Source organism: Peromyscus maniculatus, chromosome 13, assembly GCF_049852395.1.
Source record: "Peromyscus maniculatus bairdii isolate BWxNUB_F1_BW_parent chromosome 13, HU_Pman_BW_mat_3.1, whole genome shotgun sequence".
Classification (NCBI taxonomy): domain Eukaryota; kingdom Metazoa; phylum Chordata; class Mammalia; order Rodentia; family Cricetidae; genus Peromyscus; species Peromyscus maniculatus.
In genome coordinates, this window is record NC_134864.1 from 3,037,453 (window position 1) to 3,059,902 (window position 22,450).

A 22,450-nucleotide genomic window follows, 5' to 3' on the forward strand; every position below is an offset into this window, starting at 1 on the left:
AAAAAGGAATAAGAAACACAGAGCCAATGCAGAGATGAAAGCCCAAGAGGTCAGAGCTTACCCTTCACTGTCACTGCTGTCTTCCTCAGCAAGAGAGCTACTTCCTGTCTGTTTATCTTTTTTATAGACTTTCTATTCTGCCTTCTCATTGGTTGTGAATACAACCACATGACCTCCTCGTCACTGCCTGTCTGTACAGACCTCCAGGTCTTCTATGGTTGGTATTGAGATTAAAGGCGTGTGTCTCCATGCTGGCTGTATCCTTGAACACCACCACCGCCCAGCTTCTTCTATGGCTTGCTATTAGCTCTGACCCCAGGCAACTTAAATTATTAACATACAAATAAAATCACATTTCAGTACAAATAAAATATCACCATAATATACTAACACATACACTACAAATTAATTACACTAAATATAAGTAAAATGGTTACATATCCCCAATAAATCACAAGAAAACTATAAAAACACTAATTCTTTACCATCAAAAATTAATCTACTATAAAGTAGAACTATTCTTTCAACAAAATTATTCTTTGGTTTTTATTTAAAGCCCATTAAAATTTTGTTTGCAGTGCCAAATTTAGAATGCATTTATCATGACATGACCTTACTAAGTAAGACCTTCCATGAACTAGAAAATAGCATATAAATTCTTAGTATCACGTCACAAAAAAGTAAAGTCTATTCCATCAGATCAAAAAAAAATTCAGCTGAGCAGTGGTGGCACATGCCTTTAACCCCAGCGGAGGCAGGTGGATCTCTGTGAGTTCAAGGCTAGCCTGGTGGTTGTGGTGTACGCCTTTAATCCCATCACTCAGGAGGCATAGGAAGGTGGGTCTTAGTGAGTTCAAGGCTAACCTGGTCTATAGAGGAAGTTCCAGGATAGCCAAGGCTATAGAGAGAAACCCTGTCTTAAAACAACCCCCCTCGGGGCTGGAGAGATGGCTCAGTGGTTAAGAGCATTGACTGTTCTTCCAGAGGTCCTGAATTCAATTCCCAGCAACCACATGGTGGCTCACAACCATCTGTAATGAGATCTGGTGCCCTCTTCTGACCTGCAGTTATACATGCTGTATACATAATAAATAAATCTTTAAAAAAAAAAAAACAACCCCCCTCTTCCACCCCCCCCGCAAAAAAGAACCAAAATTCATAAAACTGGCTTAGACTAACTAACAATATAGTGTGACCCTTTCAGAATCATTTAGCTACTGCTATTCTCATTGGGGAGTGACTCTTGTTTTTAAAAACTGATGTACAGGGTTAGCAAACCAGCTCAGTAGGTAAAGGCACTAAGTATGACAACCTGAGTTCTAGTCCCAGAACCCATATGGGGGAACAGAGAAAACCTCTGAAAAGTTGTCATCAAATCTGAACACCCGCACTCGTGGCACCCTCACACATTAAATAAATCATATTAAATCACTGTACAATTGCATGAAAACAGTAGTGATTTTCACTATTTATTTTAGAAAGAGGCCAATAGCTCTTCTTTATTTAAAGGACAAGTCATTATTTTCGGCTTTGTAAGACTTGGGGAATAACTTAGTGGTCAAGTAATTTAAGCTTGGGTTTGCTCCCTAGCACCACACAACATAGAAAGGACTACAACCATCAAATTAAGTAGTGTCTTCCTTTTTGAGCTCCTAGTAAAGACAGGGCCATATTCTTTCGAGCCGCCTATGGTATTGACACATTGGTCCTTGAAACTAATTATCTGTTCACATATTAATAATTCTTTTTCACCTTTTAATCAATTTTCACCACTTGACTTTATGTAGTAATGTTGAGAAAAGTGCCTATTAATAGTACTTCCACATTATACTGACACCAATATGAAGCATATAGCTAGGGAGGAATAACAAAAAAAACCACAACCATAAAGCCCAGCATAGTGGTGCATGCCTTGGCACCTGAGGCCGAGGCACACAAAGCAAGCCTAGACTATATAGTGAGAGTTTGAAAAAAAAAAAAAAAGTTGAAATTAAAAAATTTAAAATTTTAAAAAATTTAATCAAAGATTAAAAATTTATGTACTTCCAAGGTTATCTTAAAAGCAAGTCTCAAACACCTGTTGTCTTTTATGATAAGAGTGTTTACTGTAACTGCTATATAGTCAGAACTTTGGTAGATAAAGGATTAAGTATAATCTATAGGGCTTGGGGATTAAATCAGTGGTAAAATATGTGGCTTAGTATGCATGAGGCCCTAGGTTCAATCCCCGGCACCAAAACAGAACTGCCACCAAACACAAACCCATACATACAAATTCATAGTCGAAAGATTACAAAGAAATCTAAACTTCATGTCAATGAGTATATTGCACTTAATGTTAGAAAATGAAATAAGTGACTAGTTAACAACTACATAGTTCCTCATGTTATATAGATTTTTAAATGTTTGAATTCATGCAGGTATGGTGACACATATCTATAACCCCAGCACTTAAGAGTATAATTTGAGGCTATCCTAGGCTATACAGAGAAAAAGCTTCATGCTTGTGCTCTGTCTCTCTCACGCTCTCTCTTTCTCCCTCCATCCCTCTCCCCACCCTACCCCACCCCACACAGAGTCCATATTGCCAAGTATTAAGTTCACTGGAGACTTAATTACATCTCCAAATTTGTACGTATGAAAACAGGAACATGTACTTTTTACTAATACAAAATTAACTTTTGTATTCCAAAAAATTAAGTTTTTTATTTGAAACATAAGGATTTCAAGGACAATTTCAACTACATAGTGATTTTGAAGCCAACTTAGACTACATAAGACCCTGTGTTTCAAAAAATATGGCTCAGCGGTTAAGCACTGACTGCTCTTCCAGAGGTCCTGAGTTCAATCCCAGCAACCACATAGTGGCTCACAACCATCTGTAATGAGATCTGGCACCCTCTTCTGGCCTGCAGGTATACATGCAGACAGAATACTGTATACATAATGAATAAGTAAATTTTTAAAAAAAGTTTTTTTTAAAATATGGTTAGAAGAAGGAAGAATAGGTTGAGAAGATTGCTCCATAGAAATGTGCCTCTTGTAAAAGGATAAAGACCTGAACTCAGATTCTGAGCATCCACATGCAAAGCTGGGCCCAGCAGTAATACATATAGTCTCAGAGCTGGTTAGATAGAAACAGGCAGATCCCTGGAACTCACTGGTGAGCTAGATTAACAAAATTGGCAACTGCTAGTATTGGTGAGATAATCTGCCTCAAAAACAAGGTGGAGATGGGGTGGTGGTGGCTTTCACCTTTAATCCTAACACTTAGGAGGCAGAGGCAGGCAGATCTCTGTGAGTTCAAGGCCAGCCTGGTCCACAAAGTGAGTTCCAGGACAGCTAGGACTGTTATACAGAGAAACCTTGTCTCAAAAAATAAAAAACAAAACAAACAAACAAAAAAAACAAGGTGGAGATCAAATGACCTGGTCCCTGGTACAACCCTATGCAAGCAAGCATGCACACAGAGAGATGGATGGACAGACAGACAGACAAGCACACAACACACAGGCAAATGTGTACACAGCTCGAACAATGAATGAATGAGTAAATAAATAAGCAAGCAAACAAACACGAAATGCTTTCTAATCAGCAGGGATACTGCCCCTAGAGATATACATTGAGTAATAGTGATGCTATTGTTATCTTATAGGTGTAGGCTAAAAGTTAGCACACAATACAGATATCAGTGTCATGGGGCTGAGTGTGGTCAACAATTAAATGCTTGCCAAGCATATGAAGGCCAGTTTCATCCACAGCACTGAAAACTAAAAGAAAAACAAAGAGCTGTCCCCTGATCAGTATGCTGCAAATATTCTCACTAGTAAATATATGAACACATAATAAAAAGGAATAAAGAAAAAAAATGAAAACACCCTGAAAATGTGGCATGAGATACATGGAAAATATAATTTTAATTTCTTAATTATTTTACAGATTTTATACAAGTTGTCAATTTCCATAAATGCAAATGAAGCAACAAAAGCTTATTTCAGACTGCTGCAACCCTACTTAAGTCATTAAAATCTACTTTTGAGATGCCAACACACAAATGAGCTATCATAACATCAACAGCCAAACATTTACCTATTTAAAATGTTACCTGGCAACTGTGTTCTTCTTGCTTATTTTTATTTCTCTAAAATGCTAATACATGATATTGGTATTTTTAAGCAGTAAGTAAGCAAATATTTTATATAAATGTACTATTTTAACATACTAATGGAGGGGAGCACTCAGAAGCAGGTGGGGTAGATGAGTTAGAAACTAGCTAAAATAACAAAAAAGGGGGGGATGGGGAGCACCAAAGCATAACAAAGACAGATCCTATGATATACATCAATGATTAATCACAGAAAAACAGGTAGGGTTGAGAATTACTGTACTAACCTATTTCAACAAGTATATTGGGTTTACTCACTACCAATTTGTGCACTTCATGACAGGGCAAACATAGTAATAATTAGTCTAGTCTTTGTCTTCAAAGAATTCTATCTCACAAAACAAAGTAACCCGTCTACTAGGTGCTCTACTGAAGTTCCCCCAAACACACAAGTTACTTCTATCAAGAGAATACAGGCTTTTCAGAACATTCAGCTTCAAGGCTACCTTTAAAGAATGAACAGCACCAGACGATGGTGGTGGGACACCTTTGATCCCAGCACTAGGAAGGTGGAGGCAAGTGGATCTCTGCGTTCCAGACCAGCCTGGTCTACAGAATGAGTTCCAGGAGGCCAGGACTATTACACAGAGAAACCCTATCTCAATAAAACAAAAACAAGCAAACAAATAAAACAGCAATCAAAAGAGCATTTCAGTCAACAGCCAAAACTAGAGGCAAGAAATTACAAAACTCCACATGCTGCTGAGCAAAAAACTGGAAAAGAAAACGTTGGAACCTGCTGGATGGTGGTAGCCCACACCTTTAATCTATCTCAGCAGCCAGAGACAGGATCTCTGAGTTTGAGGGCAGCCTGGTCTACAGGGTGAGTTCCAAGACAGCCAGAGCTACACAGAGAAACCCTGTCTGAAAAAAATCAAAGGAGAGGAGAAAAAAAAGGCAAACTGCTCTTCCAAAGGACCTAGGTTCAATTCCCAGCACACAAATGATAGCTCCCATGTTTTGCTCAATATTAGACTATTTCTCTAACATATTCAAAGCACTGGGTTCAATATCCAGCACAAAGGGGTGAGGTCAAAGACAGGGTGTCAAATATTTGCAATTTCCAACTGGAGAGTGGTGGCCTCTTTCTGAGAGCAACCAAGGCAATCATTATAAATCTTGTCTCAGTCCCAAGGCGAGATATTAGTCTTCTCACCGTTATCAATACAATGTTGAAAATGGAAACTCATGTAAAAACTCCAGCCTAAATTGAGTAATTTTAGCAGTAATATTTACTAATACTGACTAAATTTACTAACACAAGTTGCTCAGCCAATACTGGCATAATTGCTTTTAAAAGTTGCTCAAGCCAGGAACAAGTAGGGCAGAAAGATAAGAGGTTCGTGATCATCTTCACATAGCAACTTTAGATCAATATGGGCTACAATAAAAAAGCACTGAGATGTCCTCATAAAATTCCCTTCCTCCCAATCAAGATGAAGTCCTATCTTCAATCTCACTGAGCAAAAAAGACTGATGTGGCTGGAGAGATGTCTCAGTGATCAAAAGACTCGCTCCTTTCTAGCATCTAAAAGTGCCAGATTGCAAACAACAGATATTTCTAGCACCAAGGGATCTGACACCCCTGCCCTCACTGGATACACTCAAGGTACATGCGTGAGCACGCGCTCTCCTCTCTCTCTCTCTCTCTCTCTCTCTCTCTCTCTCTCTCTCTCTCTCTCACACACACACACACACACACACACACACACTCTTTTAGAAAAAAAACCCAAAAACCAAAGAATGTAAAATTTAGAAGACAATAATGCTGGTTAAGTAGGAGAATCAAAATACCATACTATATTGAGTGTAATTTGTGTTTCCCCCCCCCCAAACAAACTCCTACTATATATAGTCCAGGCAGGCCTGTAACTCATCATTTTCCTGTCTCAGCTTTCTGAAATGTTTGAATTACAGGCATATAATATCATAAATAGTGATACAATATTTGCTAAAAACTAAAGCAAAGAGGACCTGGTTTACTTGAGACTATAGGCTTAATGTTAAGCCTACCAAAAACACAGGAAAAGAATGCATAGTAATAGTCAGCTACAGCTTAGAACAATGTGGTTGAGAGCAGCAGGGATATAACAATAGATGAACAAGCAGGAAAGGCTAGATAGATAATGAGTCTGCCTGCAGATCCTGGGGATCCCTAACTTACTACTCTAAAAAATGTTTTAGGAGAAGTTCAGTGTGCTCTGAGGTTTGTGCTGGATTTCTCTAGAGGAGAGAACAGACTACATTAAAATGGAAAATAGGCCTGAAAGATGACTCAGTGAGTAAAGTCTCCTGCCACCAAATTTGACAATCTGAGTTTGAGACCCAGGACCCACATAGAAGAAGCAAAAATCAACTTCACAAAGCTGTCTTCAGATATACGTCCACACACATACAAGACACACAGAAATATATGTATTTTTTTAAAAAGGAATAATTATTTCATATAATGGGAAGTATAGTGACAGTTAAATGAAGCAATTGTATAGATATGCAAAAACATGCTCATGCTTCTGATACAGCTAGTGAAAATTAACAAGATATACAATACCCTTTTTTAAAAAGGAGGTGGGGGGACCAGACACAAAGCTGTGCCAACGCCCTCTTATTCAAATCGTTTTATAAAGATTTTTATAAAGATTAAGTCAACACACTTTATAAATTCTTCTTAATATGCATAAAATTTTAAGGCTTAGATTTCTTACCAGGTGTATGTCACTTATCTACTATGCAAATCTTATCTTGCCAAATACTTGAGTTAGACTGTCATGGAAGAGGAATCACGTGGCATTTCAAGACAGAAGTAGAAAAAAGAGAATGTCAACTCTGGACTAGCTTTCTTCTATTTCCCCTTTATTGTCTGAGGACGCCAGTACACAAGATGGTGCTACCTTCTTGGGGGGTGTTTGGGAGAGAGAACTTCCCTCAGTAAAAGGTGTCCCCCACCACATCTCCTAGATGACTCTAATCTAGCAAACCGACAATGAAGATCAACCATCACTTTGAGACAACATGAGCAGAACAATTAAAGTCATCTTTATTAATTACAATAATGTAAATTGGAATAAAACTAACATAAAACAAGTTGAAACATGTCAAAATTTTAATATAAGCACAGTCTTATTTTTCTCTGCCTGCCCATCTTGACTAACTCTTATCCCTCCAGGGCGAGGGATGTCCCTCAGTGGTACAGTGTTTACCCTAGTTCAATTCTAATACCACAAAATAAGAAAATATTAAAAGTTTTAAATCCTACAAAGTTCTAAAGAAATTAGAGACACAAACATTACAGAACAAGCAAAATGACTGTCCATTGCAACAATCTGACCAATCAAGAAGAAAAGCTAAATTCAGTCCAGTGTGTGATCATTAGTAAACAACTCCAGATTACAAAGACGAAGGCAAATGTTTAAGTTGGCAAAGGGTAAATAAAAACAGCAAGAGAGGATACTGGATACTTGGGTATAAACAGCTATATACTAAACTGTATTCCAAAGACAAAAGCGAATGTAAGCCAAAAGGTGAATCCATTTGCTTCTACATAATATTGATTTTTAAAAAATCTTTCCTTGAAACTTTTTCATGTTTTGTGTGTGTGCATGTAGGCACACACACAATGTGGAGATCAGGACATTTGGGATCAGGACATGAGATCAGTTCCATCCTTCCACCAGAAGTCCAATAATAAGAATAAGTTCATCTTATGAGACAGCAAGCACCTTTTCTTGCTAAGCCAACTTGCCAGCCTTAAGGTGTTAATAAAAAGCTACAGTTCTGGTAACTATATCAAACATCAAGTAAACGGTGCAGGACCAATTTCTAAATAAGAGTAAGGTAGATTTGACTTAAGGACTAAAAAAAGCAAACCACAAGAGAACTCAGAAGAAAAGGCTATTCTTTTAGGACAAATAGGAATGGTATGGTGATATTTTATTTGTACTGAAATGTGATTTTATTCGTATGTTAATAAATAAAGTTGCCTGGGGGTCAGAGCTAATAGCAAGCCATAGCAGAAGTCTGGCAGTGGAGCACACGCCCTTAATCCCGATCACATGACAGGCAGATCTCTGTGTGTTCAAGGATACAGGCAGAGACGAGGAGGTCATGTGGTTGGGTTGAAAACCAATGAGAAGGCAGAACACAAAGTATATATAAAGACAAACACACAGGAAGTAGCTCACTTGCAGAAAGGTAGGACAGCAGCGGCAGTGAAGGGTGAAAAAGGGTTCCCTAGCTCTTAACTACTAGTCTGACCTCTTGGGCTTTTAACTCTGAATTTGGCTCTGTGTGTCTTATTTAATACGATTGTTCATCTACAAAATGGACTTAATTTTGATGACTTCCATACATTAAAACAACACATAGACATAGAACAAGAAAAAGGTCTGTCAAGGTCAGTGAGCTAATAAGCATCTTTGAAATTAAGACAAAGGCCATCTAATAAGCAATGACAAAGCCGGCCAATATAGAGCAAGATGTTCAACTCACAGCAATCAAAAAGGCTAACTTTTGCCAACAGCATCTTTTTTTCTGCACTTTTAAAAAATAAGTGCTTAGGGATAGAGTTATAGCTAAGTTGACAGAATGCTTTCCCAGCATTCACAAGGCCCTAGGTTCAATTGCCAGCACTGCATCTTCAGATACTCAGCTAATCAATACCAAGGACAACTCAACTACATGAGATCCTTTCTCAAATTAAATGAATAAGGCTATGCTCTATTAATTAGCATTTTGGTAAATGGATGCACATAAAATAATAATAGGATTAGAAACTAAACGAATCTTTTTGGGAAAAAAATATTCAGCAATTTAATAATCTGTTAAATCATACCCTTAGAGTTTATAAATCTATTTTCAGGAATTAATACAAACAGAACCTCATTCAAATGTAATAAGCACATCCACTCTTTCATAGAATAAATAAAAAACTTTTAGGAGGTGGGAAAGGGCACTAGACTCTCCTCCAATCATGGGATTTCAAGTCAAAAAAATCATGTAGGCATTTCAAGTACTTGTATGGAAGAATACTTACAGAATTCTTACTATACCTACTGAAAGCAACTAGTCACCGGAGTCTATTATTCCTACTATAATTTTTATGCTGAAAATTCAGATATAAAAAAGGCAGTAATAGGGCTGGAGAGATGGCTCAGTGGTTAAGAGCACTGGCTGTTCTTCCAGAGGTCCTGAGTTCAATTCCCAGCAACCACATGGTGGCTCACAACTACCGGTAATGAGATCTGGTGCCCTCTTCTGGCCTGCAGGTGTATAAGCATACAGAACACTGTATACATAATAAATAAAAAAATCTTTTAAAAAAAAGAGAGAGAGAAGGCAGTAATAAAGATACAGAACAGAACTACATACCATGGTTATCTAAGTGGTAAAACTCAAATGATCTTATTTTCCTGCAGCTTCCCATTTTACAGTCTCCATACATACTTTATAATAAAAACAATACAGAGGAAATTAGCACTGATACAATCTTAAGCAAAATTGCTATAAAAGTTAATTTAATCCCACCACTGCCCACTGAGAAAACGTGAAAGCACACAGTACAATTAAAATGATACTGCATGGCTAAGAGGGAAGGGATAGCCTACAAATACCTGTGCTAGAAGTGGAAAATGCTAGAAGTATCCCTGAGAGCAAGCCAACAGAGAAGCAGTGGAAGGAAGTTTTTTTCCTAAGGAAGAAAAAAGAGAACAGAAAAGAGAGGAACAGATCAGCTATCGTCCAAAAACTCAGATGAAAGAGAAAAAGAAAAATAATAGGAGCAAGATGTCTAGTTCATTACACACAGCAATGGAAGATGTTGAGAATAAAAGGGAACAATCAGAAGACACTTTTATTGTCAGAATGAATGCAAATTATTATTCTTTTAAAAAGGTAAAGGGATGGTTCTCAGTTAAGAACACTTGGTTCATGCTAAGGACCCAGGATTTATTTCCCCAAGTACCTACATGGAAGATCACAGCTATCTGTAACTCTAGTTCTGACACCCTTTTCTGGCCTCTTAGAAGAATACATTGTGGCACACATACATACATGCTAGGGAAAAAAACAAAACACTCAAGACACAAAATAAAAATTAATCTTTTTTAAAAAGTAAAAAGAAAAGGTTAAATTACTAACCAGAGCATGGGGCCACATGCTTGTAATCCCAGTATTCAGAGGCTAAGGCAAGGGGATTCAAAGTGAGGCTGGCCTGAACTAAATAGAGAAGCCTTGTTGAGCAAGTGAAAAAAGCAAATAATGAGAGGTAGAGTGAGCTTGAGAGGTATTCTTGATTTGGGAGGACAGGTTAACTGGAAGGAGACTACACAACACTAGCAGTTTAATCCTGTAGGAAAGAAAACAGCAAACCAAGACTGAAATTTAAATAAAAAGTCTAAGAGATAGTCAAGTGGTGGAGGGCAGTGGGGAACACACGCCTTTTAATCTCAGCAGTGGGGAGGAGCCAGGTGAATTTCTTACATTCAGAGAAACCTTGTCTTGAAAGGGGAAAAAAAAGACCAAGACCTGAAGAGAGTTCCACTTTCGGCAGTTCACAACCACCTGTAAAAATGAAGCTCTATGGGACCCAATCCCTCTTCTGTCCTCAATAAGCACATGTACATACACACAAATAAAAATTCAAACTACAACTGCAACTGCTCTTTCCCAATTAATCTCAATTCTCTCCCTTACAAAACCACCGGAGAAGTTTTTTTCAAGATTACATAAACGTTAGGAGAACATGGTAGCAAAACTTAGTCTGGGCTTTAATGAGAACACAATCTCTTTCTAGCTAAGATTCTCCTACCAGGAAAAGAACCAAGATGAGAAGGAAAAAAAGAAAATGAAAAAAAGAATCAGACAAACAAGGCATATTTTCATTTAAAAAAAAAAAGTCCTTTTTTGCCTAAAGCTGTTTGATTATGCTTATAGTTATACACATAAAAAATAGAAAATAAATCATTATTACAATGCACAGCTGAACACAGACATATTTCAAAGATGTATGTAATGATATAAGAAATGATAAATATGATGTTAAGCTTAGATAAGTAAATAGGACTTTTTATGTATTACTTCTGTGAAGAGATTTTTCTTTGGAAATAGGAAGCTTGTACAACCACTGTGGAAATCAGTATGGTGGTTTCTCAGAAATTTAGGAATCGAACTACCTCAAGACCCAGCCATCCCACTCTTGGACATATACCCAAGGAATGCTGATTCATACCATCAAGATACATGCTCATCTATGTTCATAGCAGTACTATTTGTAATAGCCAGAACCTGGAAACAACCTGGATGCCTGTCAACGGAAGAATGGATGAAAAAAATGTGGTACATATACACAATGGAGTACTACTCAGCAGAGAAAAACAATGAAACCATGAAATTTGCAGGCAAATGGGTTGAACTAGAAAAAAATCATCCTGAGTGAGGTAACCCAAACTCAGAAAGACAGTCATGGTATGTACTCACTCATAAGTGGATTCTAGATATAAAATAAAGATCAGACCACAACCCATACAACCATGGAGGCTATATATATAGCATGGAGGTCCCTAGGACGACTGTGGCTTATAATAAATTTCGGTTTTACTCAATTACTGAAAAAAAAAAAATACCCAAACGAATGGAAACACATGAACTATGAACCAAAGGCTGAGGGGCCCCCAGCTGGATCAGGCCCTCTGAATAGGTGAGACAGTTGATTGGCTTGATCAGTTTGGGAGGCAACTAGGCAGTGGGACTGAGTCCTGTGTTCACTGTATGAGTTGGTTGTTTGAAACCTGGAGCTTATGCAGGGACACTTGGCTCAGTCTGGGAGGAGGGGCCTGGACCTGCCTGGACTGAGTCTAGGTTGATCGCAGTCCTCAGGGGAAGCTTTGCCCTGGAGGAGGTGGGAGTGGGGGGGTGGGCTGGGAGGAAGGGGAGGGGGTGGGAGGAGGGAGAACAGGGGAACCCGTGGCTGATATGTAGAACTGAATGGTATTGTAAAATAAAAGAAAAAAAAAAAAAGAAAACAAATTATTACAATGCATAGCTGAACACAGACATATTTCAAACAAGATGTATGTAATGATATAAGAAATGATAAATATGATGTTAAGCTTCGATAAGTAAATAGGACTTCTTATGTATTACTTCTGTGAAGAGATTTTTCTTTGGAAATAGGAAGTCATGAATGAACTTATTATGTAACAGAAGATGGTGATCCAGTTCACACAGTGCTGGGAATCCAACCCAAGGTTTTTTGCATGCTAGACAAGTACTATGTATAGACAATTCTGGAACAAAACAAAATATGCCAACTATCTTTTTTTTTTTTTTTTTTTTTTTTTTTGGTTTTTCGAGACAGGGTTTCTCTATGTAGCTTTGCGCCTTTCCTGGAGCTCACTTGGTAGCCCAGGCTGGCCTCGAACTCACAGAGATCCGCCTGCCTCTGCCTCCCGAGTGCTGGGATTAAAGGCGTGCGCCACCACCGCCTGGCTTGCCAACTATCTTTTTAAAAGACATGTTAAAGGCTGAAAAGTGTGAGAGCATCAGCTAGAAAGATGGCTTGGTCATTAAAAACAATGACTAGGCCTCCAGACAAACCAGTACCCAATAGTGGCTCCATCCCCTCTCCTGGCCTCCACAGGCATCAGGCATGCATGTAGTGCACAGCCACACATGCAGGTAAAAGATCCATAGAGTCATTTTTTTTTAAACTTAAATGTTTCAAAGAAAATTATGGAAGCTACATTTTACAGAAGTGAAGGAAAGTAAAGCTAAAACGAAGGCAAAGCTAAACTCTTTGCATGTTTTCCACCATCTTCAAACATTTAGAATTTGTATTTTTTCCTTCAAAAGGAAGCACAGGATAGACTGCCTTAGGCTGAAGAGTTAAAAGCATTTGCTGCTCTTGAGAAGATTTCCCAGCATTAAGATGAAGTGAAAATTTCTACCATACATCACAAGATTTACAACCATGTATAAATCCAATACCCTCTTCTCAACTCCAAAGGCACCTGCATATACTCATAGCAGACACATACATAAGCATTTAATTAAAGGCATAGATAGACAGACAGACAGACAGACAGACAAAAGGATATCTTAAAAATACATGTAGAACCCGGGAGATGGTGTGTCAGGTAAAAGTACGTAACACACAAATCTAGCAACGTGTGTTTGATTCCTACAATGTGTGCAAGTGTATTTATTCCAAAGTTGTCCTCTCATCTATACACATAACATGTGTGCCCATACTCAGATCATCCACATAGTAATGAACTATTTTCTTAATGTTTAAATTAGAAATGTGCCATTCTACAATCTAGTGGAATTGCAATTATTATATCCTTATAAAATTATTTAAACGAATACAACTCTAAACACAAGAATTAATAACTTCCATTTGTTTCTTTCTAGCTTTTGGGAAGATATGGGTGAGACAAGGTCTAGCTTTCTATGCCCCTGAACTTGCCGTGTAACCTAATACGGCATTAAATTTGGGGTCTTCCCTGCCTCCCTCCAGAGTACTGAGAATACAGAAATGAGCACCATGTCCAAACCAGCTCATTTATAAACATGTCACCGTAAGAAACTGCTTGAATTCTATAGAACACTGATGTAGCAAATGGACAAAATATTGCTATAGTTAGAGTCGATGCTCTTGACAGTTTATGTACTCAAAATGTACAGCTTCAGTTGTTCAAAAGACTTATATGAACATATAAACCCATGTACTTGCACAGTTTTAAAAAGACTGACAATATGCCAAGGTCAAGTAGACTGTGGAATTAATACATTTTTATTTTACTTTTATATATTCCCTGTTCATAATTATACTGATAATTATACTTATTATCCATATCTCAAAATTAGGCATGGGGACCTATGTATTTTATTACTACCTAAATTACAGTGGTGTTGAATGCTCAAGTCTTTGAAATGTTCCATTTTCAACATTATGTGAAATGAGCAGGGTGAAGTGTCCCACACCTCTAACCCCAACACTATGGAGGCAGAACTAGGCAGAGCTCTGGATTCAAGGCCAGCCTGGTCTACAGAGTGAGTTTCAGGAGAGCCAGAACTATACAGAGAAACCCTGTCCAGGGGAAATAAAAAATAATAATAATTAAAAACACACACACACACACACACAAAGTCAATATGTGAATGACACAGATGTTAGGATTACATTCTCAAAAAGTAATACTATTCAAATTAATAAAAATGCTATTTTTTTTTAGTCATCACCATAAAGGTAAATAAGGATGTTTCATATCCTCAATGTAACAAAGTACAACTCTCTAAGTGTGACACTAACTTTGAACATTACATTACATAAGATAACCAGCAACTCCAAGAAACAGAACTAAGATTCCCCTGCAACCTTTACCTAAAGACTTGCAACTTCTACAGCAGAGAAAGAACTCACACACAAAGCTGTCCTGGTCTAAAGTCTATACCCATAACTACTTACAGTCAAAATAAATCATAATTTATTTTACATCTGACATTTCAATTTCTTTTTAATGATTTACCAATTTAAACATGACTAACTCAAACTGTTAATTTAAGTAATCATTCTAGAAATAACTAGAATTCACTGACTCACTTCAAGCTAACCACTGACCATCACTAGATTACAGAACTATGTTTGACAAGTAGAGTTCTGAGTACTTCAACAATGACATTCCATGCCTAAATCAGATCCATAATTTTACTTTCAAGAGACTGTATCTTACTCTTCATACTATTGTATATAAAACCATTTTGATAGAGACCAACAGCAGAAGACAAAATCAGAGAGCTGCTATGCTAACAAAACATTTCACAGCCTCATTTTTCAGACAGTGTTCATATGAAGTCCACAGGTAAGACTAATCCACACCCTACCCACCCTCAAACTGGTGTGAAAACCTAAATTAAACTTGCTTTCAATAAAATCATTCAGTCTTAAGAACCACAAAATGGCTGAAAGACATGTTGCAACATGTGTCAGGAAAGTACAAGGACAAACAAAACATATGCCTTATGCTAACAACTTTAAATCAGGGCTTCCTATCAGTGACTGGAAACTGATTTTAGAGGAGCCTAACTTATACAGAGAAAGACTGAGAAATAACTTTAAATTCCAATTTTGTTCTACTTTGCTCAGAAATTAGGAAAATGACCCATGTACAATGTTTCAGTCCTCATAATGAGGATGTTTTTGTTCATTTTTTATTCCCAACTCCTTTTCAGATTACCATGAAATACATACCTTCCTCCTATTGAGTCGTCTTGTGGTTGGGCCCCGGCAGTGTTCCTCTGTGAACGTCGCAGTGACCCCCCTGGATTGTTATTAGGCCGGTTGGACATTGGCACCTCTCTCTTGAAGGGACATACCCTTACTAGACACTACCATTCACTGTAAGATAAAAAGGAGGAAAAAAGTCTAATTAGATACACACAATATAATAGAGGAATGTGGAGCAGCAAGCTTATTATACTGTGTAACTTGACTATGAGTGTGTTATAAAAGATCAGAAATTTTGGGCTGCAGTGATGGCTTAGTGGTTAAGAGCACTTGCTGCTCATCTAGAGGAATTGAGTTTGATTTCCAGTATCCACATTAGGCAACTCAAAACCACTTGGAACTCCAGTTCAATGAATCCAGTGCCCTCATTCGGGCTCCTAAGGTGCAAGCATACGGCCAGCAAAATGGCTCATCAGGTCAAAGTACTTTCTGGCAAGCCTGGGTTTGACCTCTGGGACCTACCATGTTGGAAGAAGAGAGTCAGTTGCCCTCTAACCTCAATTCATATGCACTCATGGACACACAAAAATAAACAAACTTTAAAAACAATAAAAAGTAGCCTGGAGGTGGTGGAGCACACCTTTAATTCCAGCATTCAGGAGGCAGAGGCAGGCAGATCTTGAGTTCCAGGTAAGCCTGGTCTACAGAGTGAGTTCCAGACAGTTAGGACTGTTAAAGAGAGAAACCCTGCCTTGAATAAAAAAAATAATAGCAACATGCCATGCCTACTTCATGGTTCTGCTGTAACTAACAATGGAAACTAAAACTGCAGTATCTTAATAGTACCACGAAAGCAGTTCATTACAGTAAACTGAGCAATAGTCCCAGATATCCTGAAGTTATAGTAGATCTTGCTGTGAAATCAGACTAAGCTTACAAAGTGGTAATGATGGTATAAAAAATTGAAACTGAAAAAAGGCCACATTAAACAAGACAATATTTGGGACTGGAAGAATGGCTCAGGGGTTAAGACCAGTTACTGTTCTTACTGTGGACCAGAATTTGGCTCCCAACACTTGTCAGACAGTCAACAACTAACTGTCCAGTGAATCTAACTCTCCTGACCTTCAAAAGCAACTTTACTCAAATATACATCTCCAAATGTAGACAGACACACACCTAACCTACACAGAATTTTTTTAAAGCCTATACTTCAATCATAGAACAGTTTGTGTAAATAAACCCAAGTCGGGTCCTGCTGAGGTAAAGGCAGGTAGAGGAGGATCTCTGAATTTGAAGACTACATTATATATGGAGTTCCAGGCCAGCCAACACTACGTAGTGAGAACTGTCTCAAAAAATAAACCCAATCTTTCATTTTTGTTGTTTTTGAGACAGACTTGCTGTATACTGGGTTACTGGGATCCTATTTCCCCTTGCATAGTACTATACAGAAATGAACCACCTCACAAAGTCCAATTTTTTAAAGCCTCCAAACAAACTGGCAATCAATTCTTTCAGTACATCTATTTACAAGGGGAAGAAATCTTTACAGAAGCTGGTGCTAAAAAGAATACAGATGAATCATAGCTAATCTTCCCCAACCCACCCTGGCCACTGGCAGATCATAACTAAATTTGTTATGGATTTTTGAGACCTTTTTTAACTATGATAGGAAAAAGTAGTTGAGTTTATAATTTGACCCAATTCTATACAAAAGAACTGTTTATCCTTCCTTATTCTAAGCAAACTATCAAGAAGCATGATAGCTCAACCCAGCATTCAAGAGGCTGAGGATAGTTCATCAAGACACTCAATACAAGAAAGAAAAAATTTGCTGGGGGGTGGGAGGGAGTTATTATAAAGAATTTCAGCCCCTTCTTTGGCACATAGAAAATTATAATTTTAGGATATGATAGTACTTCCTAGTCAAATAATACAAAACATAAAAAGGAATAAAAGACTGCTATTACTTTTACAGAATTTTAAATCCCAGGAATGCTATTTGATAGACTAGGGAACAAGCCTGTAATTTAGTTAGTAACCCTAATAATCTTGAGCAGCCCCAAGCCAGTCCATATTACATTGACTCATGAAACGCTACCACCTACTTAAGAAGCAACTTTCAAAACTGAAGGAAAGCTTTAGTATTTTTACAGTGAAGATTGAGAGACAGAAAAAAGGGGGGGGGGAAGGGAGGGAGGATGAACGACAGAAGGGAAGATGGACAGAAAGAGAGAGGGAGACAGAAAATGTGAACAAGTTATCATATTCTATGTACTGTCTACAGAAGGTTCATTATGGAATTGACATTTAATGTGCTTCTTCTTTGTCACACATCTCCCCCTTCTGTTTCATGCTTTTTGAGATAGGGCTCATTCAAATTATTATTGTGTGAAGCACAGCCTTGAACTCACCCTACAATCATAAGTGCTAGGTGACAGGAAAGTACTGGAATTACACTATCATAAAACAGTACTGGAGGTTGAAGTAAGGGCTCTGTGCATACTTTAGCAACTGAGCTGAGCCATAGCCTCATCTCCATTTTGTTTTTTGTTTGTTTGTTTGTTTTTTGTTTTTTGAGACATGTAACCCACAGGCTGTCTTCAAACTTGCTAGGTAACCGAGGAACTAATCTTGCTTCCTCCACTTCCTAAGTGCTGAGATAACAGACATGAATGGGCTCAGAGTCCATATGCTTTATTTTATGTATTAATGCATGCTTGTCTGTATACCACATACAGTGTCTGCTACCTGCAGAGGGTTAGATACCCTGGAATTGGAGGTTATAGATGGTTGTAGCCCAGATCGCCTGTAAAGAGAAGCCAGTGTTCTTAGCTTCTGAGCCATCTCTCCAGCCGGACATTCTCAGTATCTTAAGCATGTGATCTTCAAACTATGAAATTAAATATATTAACTTGGTATATGGTAAATTAAATATACTCATTTGGCACAACAGTATACTCATTTGTTTACAATAACAACAAAATTTAAATGTGCCAATGAGTCCTATACTACTATTAGAAAATTAAAGAACCACAGTAATAATGCCATAAGGATTTACAAGCCCAAATCCAGAAATGAAGCCACAAGCCAGAGAATAACCAAAGCTGTATGAGTAACTACACATAGCATAGGGAAAATTACTAAATCCTGTAAGAATAAGAAATAAAGGACAGTACAATGCAACAACTCCACAGGAAAATGAAACAGCCATCCTCACTTGTGACATGTCATTCTTGCTTAAGAAAGAATGTCAAGGACTTAAAACAAGCCTACCTTTAAAATAGGAATACATAACCTTCAAGCTTCCTCTAAAAGAAAGAGAAGAGCTGAGAAATAAATACAAGTAGCCTTACAAAAAAGCTTACTATTTTATCACTTCACTGGATTCAAACTCCATAAAGACCTACAACTACCAGTAAATAAACAAACAGTACAAACACCAAAACAAAAAGTCCTTAATCTCCATAATTTCCATCTAAAATTCTCCATTAAATTGACAGATTACAGATGGTAAAATGGCTCAACTGGTAAGAACATCTAATGCCAATCATGTGGAACTACTTAAATATATTAGATTACTAATATAATGTAGAAACAGAGGGAGGTGAGTTGTGAGGTGTGTGTTTTCTGACAAATTGACTTCTCAATAGCAACAATAAAGCCATAAAGTTATAAAGTTGTATTTTCTTCAGTATGGTAAAGTTAAATGTTAATAAAAAATACATCAAGGGGCTGGAGAGATGGCTCAGCCCTTATGAACACTTCCTGCTCTTGTAGAAGACCCAGGTTCACTTCCTGGCATTCACATGGCAAACTCTAAACTCCAGTTCCAGGGATATACCCTCCTCTGGCTTCCTGAGGCACTAAGCACACATATAGTACATACATACATACATACATACATACATACAGGCAAGCAAACACATGTAAAATTAAAATACAAATAAAAAAAATATGTTGGTTGTAGCTGGAGAATTCCTCTCCAGCTCCCGCCGCCAAGTCCCGCCAGTCCCAGAACCCACTTATAAAATAAATATATAGACTCTTACATTATTTAAACTGTTTGGCCATTAGCTCAGGCCTATCATTGTCTAGCTCTCACTCTTATAGTCAGCCCATTTCTATTAATCTTTACTTTGCCACGTGGCTCGTGGCTTACCGGTACTTTACATCTTCCTTGTCCTGGCGGCCGCTCCAGGCAGTCTTCCCTCTCCTTCCTCCTTTCTCCATTCTCCTCTGTTAGTCCCGCCTATACTTCCTGTCTATTGGCCAATCAGGGTTTATTTACATATAGCGATATCCACAGCACTCACTTTTTGTATTTTCTATAAAATGTGAAAAGTACACACTTGCCAGGATAGTGACTCATGTCTCTGATCCCAACACTCTGGTAGCAGGCCAGCCAGATATAAAAGGTTTCAAACATGCCTACGTTACACAATAAACCCATTTTAAATAAATATAAATGTATAGATGTTGTTACACTATTTTAATTTTTTTTTTTGGTTTTTTGTTTTGTTTTGTTTTTGTTTTTTGAGACAGGGTTTCTCTGTGTTTTGCACCTTTCCTGGATCTCACTCGGTAGACCAGGCTGGCCTTGAACTCACAGAGATCCTGGCTCTGCTTCCCAAGTGCTGGGAATAAAGGTGTGAGCAATCACCGCCCGAGCCTTATTTTAGTTTCTAACAGAGAGAGACAAAGACTAGATTTTCTCTATTAAAAATAATATAATTCCAAAAAAGGCAATAAGCCAGAAAGAAAAACATGGTAAAACTTCATCTCTAGTCATCAGATAGGATTTTTAAATGTTCTGAGACAATTCAAAAGACCAAGTATACTGAAAGATGGAAAATATGCAAAGACTAGACAAAGCTAGTGTTGCAACATTACTTTCAAAAAAGATACAATTTTTTTAAAATAGCAAAGGCAGTAAAAAAAAAAGTATAGTATGCTGATATAAGGGTGGATAAATCACATCTCATTAAAAATTATTCTAGTTGTACAGACTATGTAAGAGCTACCCCAAATGTAAACTATGGACTCTGGAAACTAATGTACCATCAGGGTGGCTTGTGGGGCTATGTATCTGTGAAGGTTTAGACTACTTAGAAAACTTCTGAACCTTCACTTTAATTGTTCTATGAACTAAATTTGCTCTGAAATTGAAGATTTCATTATTTTATGTGGATGACTGTTTTGCCTATGTGTATGAACATGCACCATGTTCCTGCCTGGTGTTCAGAAAGTACAGATAAGGATGTTGGATCCCCTGGAACTAGAGTTACAGACGTTGGGCTAGGTGGCACCATTTGGGTGCTGGGAATTGAACAAGAAAAGGACAAACGAAACTATCAAGCCACAGCGTACAGGATAACAATGTACAGATTTCCTATCCTATTTCTTACTATCTAACCCTAAAATCCCAGATTACTAAGAACAAGTATTACTCTCTTAACAGATGACAGCTCATTCACACTTGAGTATTTACAATTAAAGTTAGGTTGGAAGGCTAGTGTATTGACTCTAGGACAACTGTTAACATGACTTCTTTTTGTTTTGAAACACCATCTCACACTGTAATCTAGGGTGGCCCTAAACTCTTTGCTATCCGGTTTCGGCCTACTCAGTGTTGGAATTACAGGTGTGAGTTAACACCACTTCCTCCTTACACTGACCTTTAACAGCTTAGGTCTTTATTCAAATCCATCCTGGGGCTTTCCCTTATTCAATGCCACATACAGCCCTATGTGAGTAGTAATACATAACCTATTAGGAAGGTAAGACTTTCTCTAAGAAAAGACAGTGTTCCGAGTTTCCAGGTCAGACATAGAGATGAGACCCTGCCCACCTTCCCCTCACCATCACCCTCAAAAATATAATGTATTAGCATCCTCTTTTCTCCTCTTTACCAAATTAATGATATTATGAACAATTCTAAGGCTGAACAAACCAGTAACAATATTCCTAAGATCAATCATTCCTTCTCTACAATAGAAAAATAGTTCTATATAACAAGAGCAGAGACAGAAACAGAAGTAACTCCCACACTTCCAAACTGTAAAATTAAAAAACAAGCCAGGTTTCGGAACACACCTTTAATCCCAGGGCTCAGAAGGCGGAGGCAGGGGCTGGAGAGATGGCTCAGAGGTTAAGAGCACTGGCTGTTCTTCCAGAGGTCATGAGTTCAATTCCCAGCAACCACATGGTGGCTCACAACCATCTATAATGGGATCTGGCGCCCTCTTCTGGCCTGCAGGCATACATGCAGACAGAACACTGTATACATAATAAATAAATAAATCTTAAAAAAAAAAAAAAGGCGGAGGCAGGCAGATCTCTGAGTTTGAGGCCAGCATGGTATACAAACAAGTTCCAAGACAGCCAGGGCTACACAGAGAAACCCTGTGGGGGAGGCAACAAAAACAACCAAAGTCAGGACAATTAAGTCTCTCCGAGGAGTGTGCTCGTTTATAAAAACCAAGAATGAATTTCAAGTCATAGAAGATTCACCCCTGTGCTTTGTAAAGACATAAGCTATGGCCCAAGCCCTCTTAAGACAATTGAAAGTGAGATGGAAAGACTGTGATTGACATTAGAATCTTCAGGAGGGAAGTTCACAAGAGGCCTTTATAAATCTCCACACAACAGTCTATTATTATCGCTAGAGTGAATAGAGAGCCTAATATAGGGAAAGCTGGGCATAGCCATTCATGCCTTTAATCCCAGCACTCAGAGTAGATCTATAAATTCAAGGGCAGCCTGGTCTACATAGCAAATTCCAGGCCAGCTAGTGCCCTGTCTCAACCCCCATCCTCCTTCCAACACACACACACACACACACACACACACACACACACACACACACACACACACACAACCAAATGCTATTAAGGATGTAGGGGAAAAGGAACTGTTTTAGAGGAATGTAAATTGCATAGCCACTATGGAAATCAGTAGGGGAGGCTCCTCAAAGAACTAAAAACAGAATGATCTTGTCATTTCTTACTGGACAGGATGGCCTTGGCAATTCTGCTGTTTCTCAGCAGTTTGTTAGT

The 22,450-nt window shown here is 38.0% G+C and overlaps 1 protein-coding gene across 50 annotated transcripts in view; it reads right to left on the reverse strand.

The window, feature by feature from the left end:
- Trip12 (thyroid hormone receptor interactor 12) overlaps nt 1-22,450 on the reverse strand; it is a 128,714-nt gene that overhangs the window by 85,713 nt on the left and 20,551 nt on the right. For all 50 annotated transcript variants that reach the window (XM_076549440.1, XM_076549447.1, XM_076549445.1 and 47 more), the window contains exon 2: nt 15,414-15,560. In XM_076549440.1, the coding sequence (XP_076405555.1) occupies nt 15,414-15,511 (98 nt within the window). In that variant the 5' untranslated portion in view covers nt 15,512-15,560. The remainder of the gene's footprint in view (nt 1-15,413; nt 15,561-22,450) is intronic.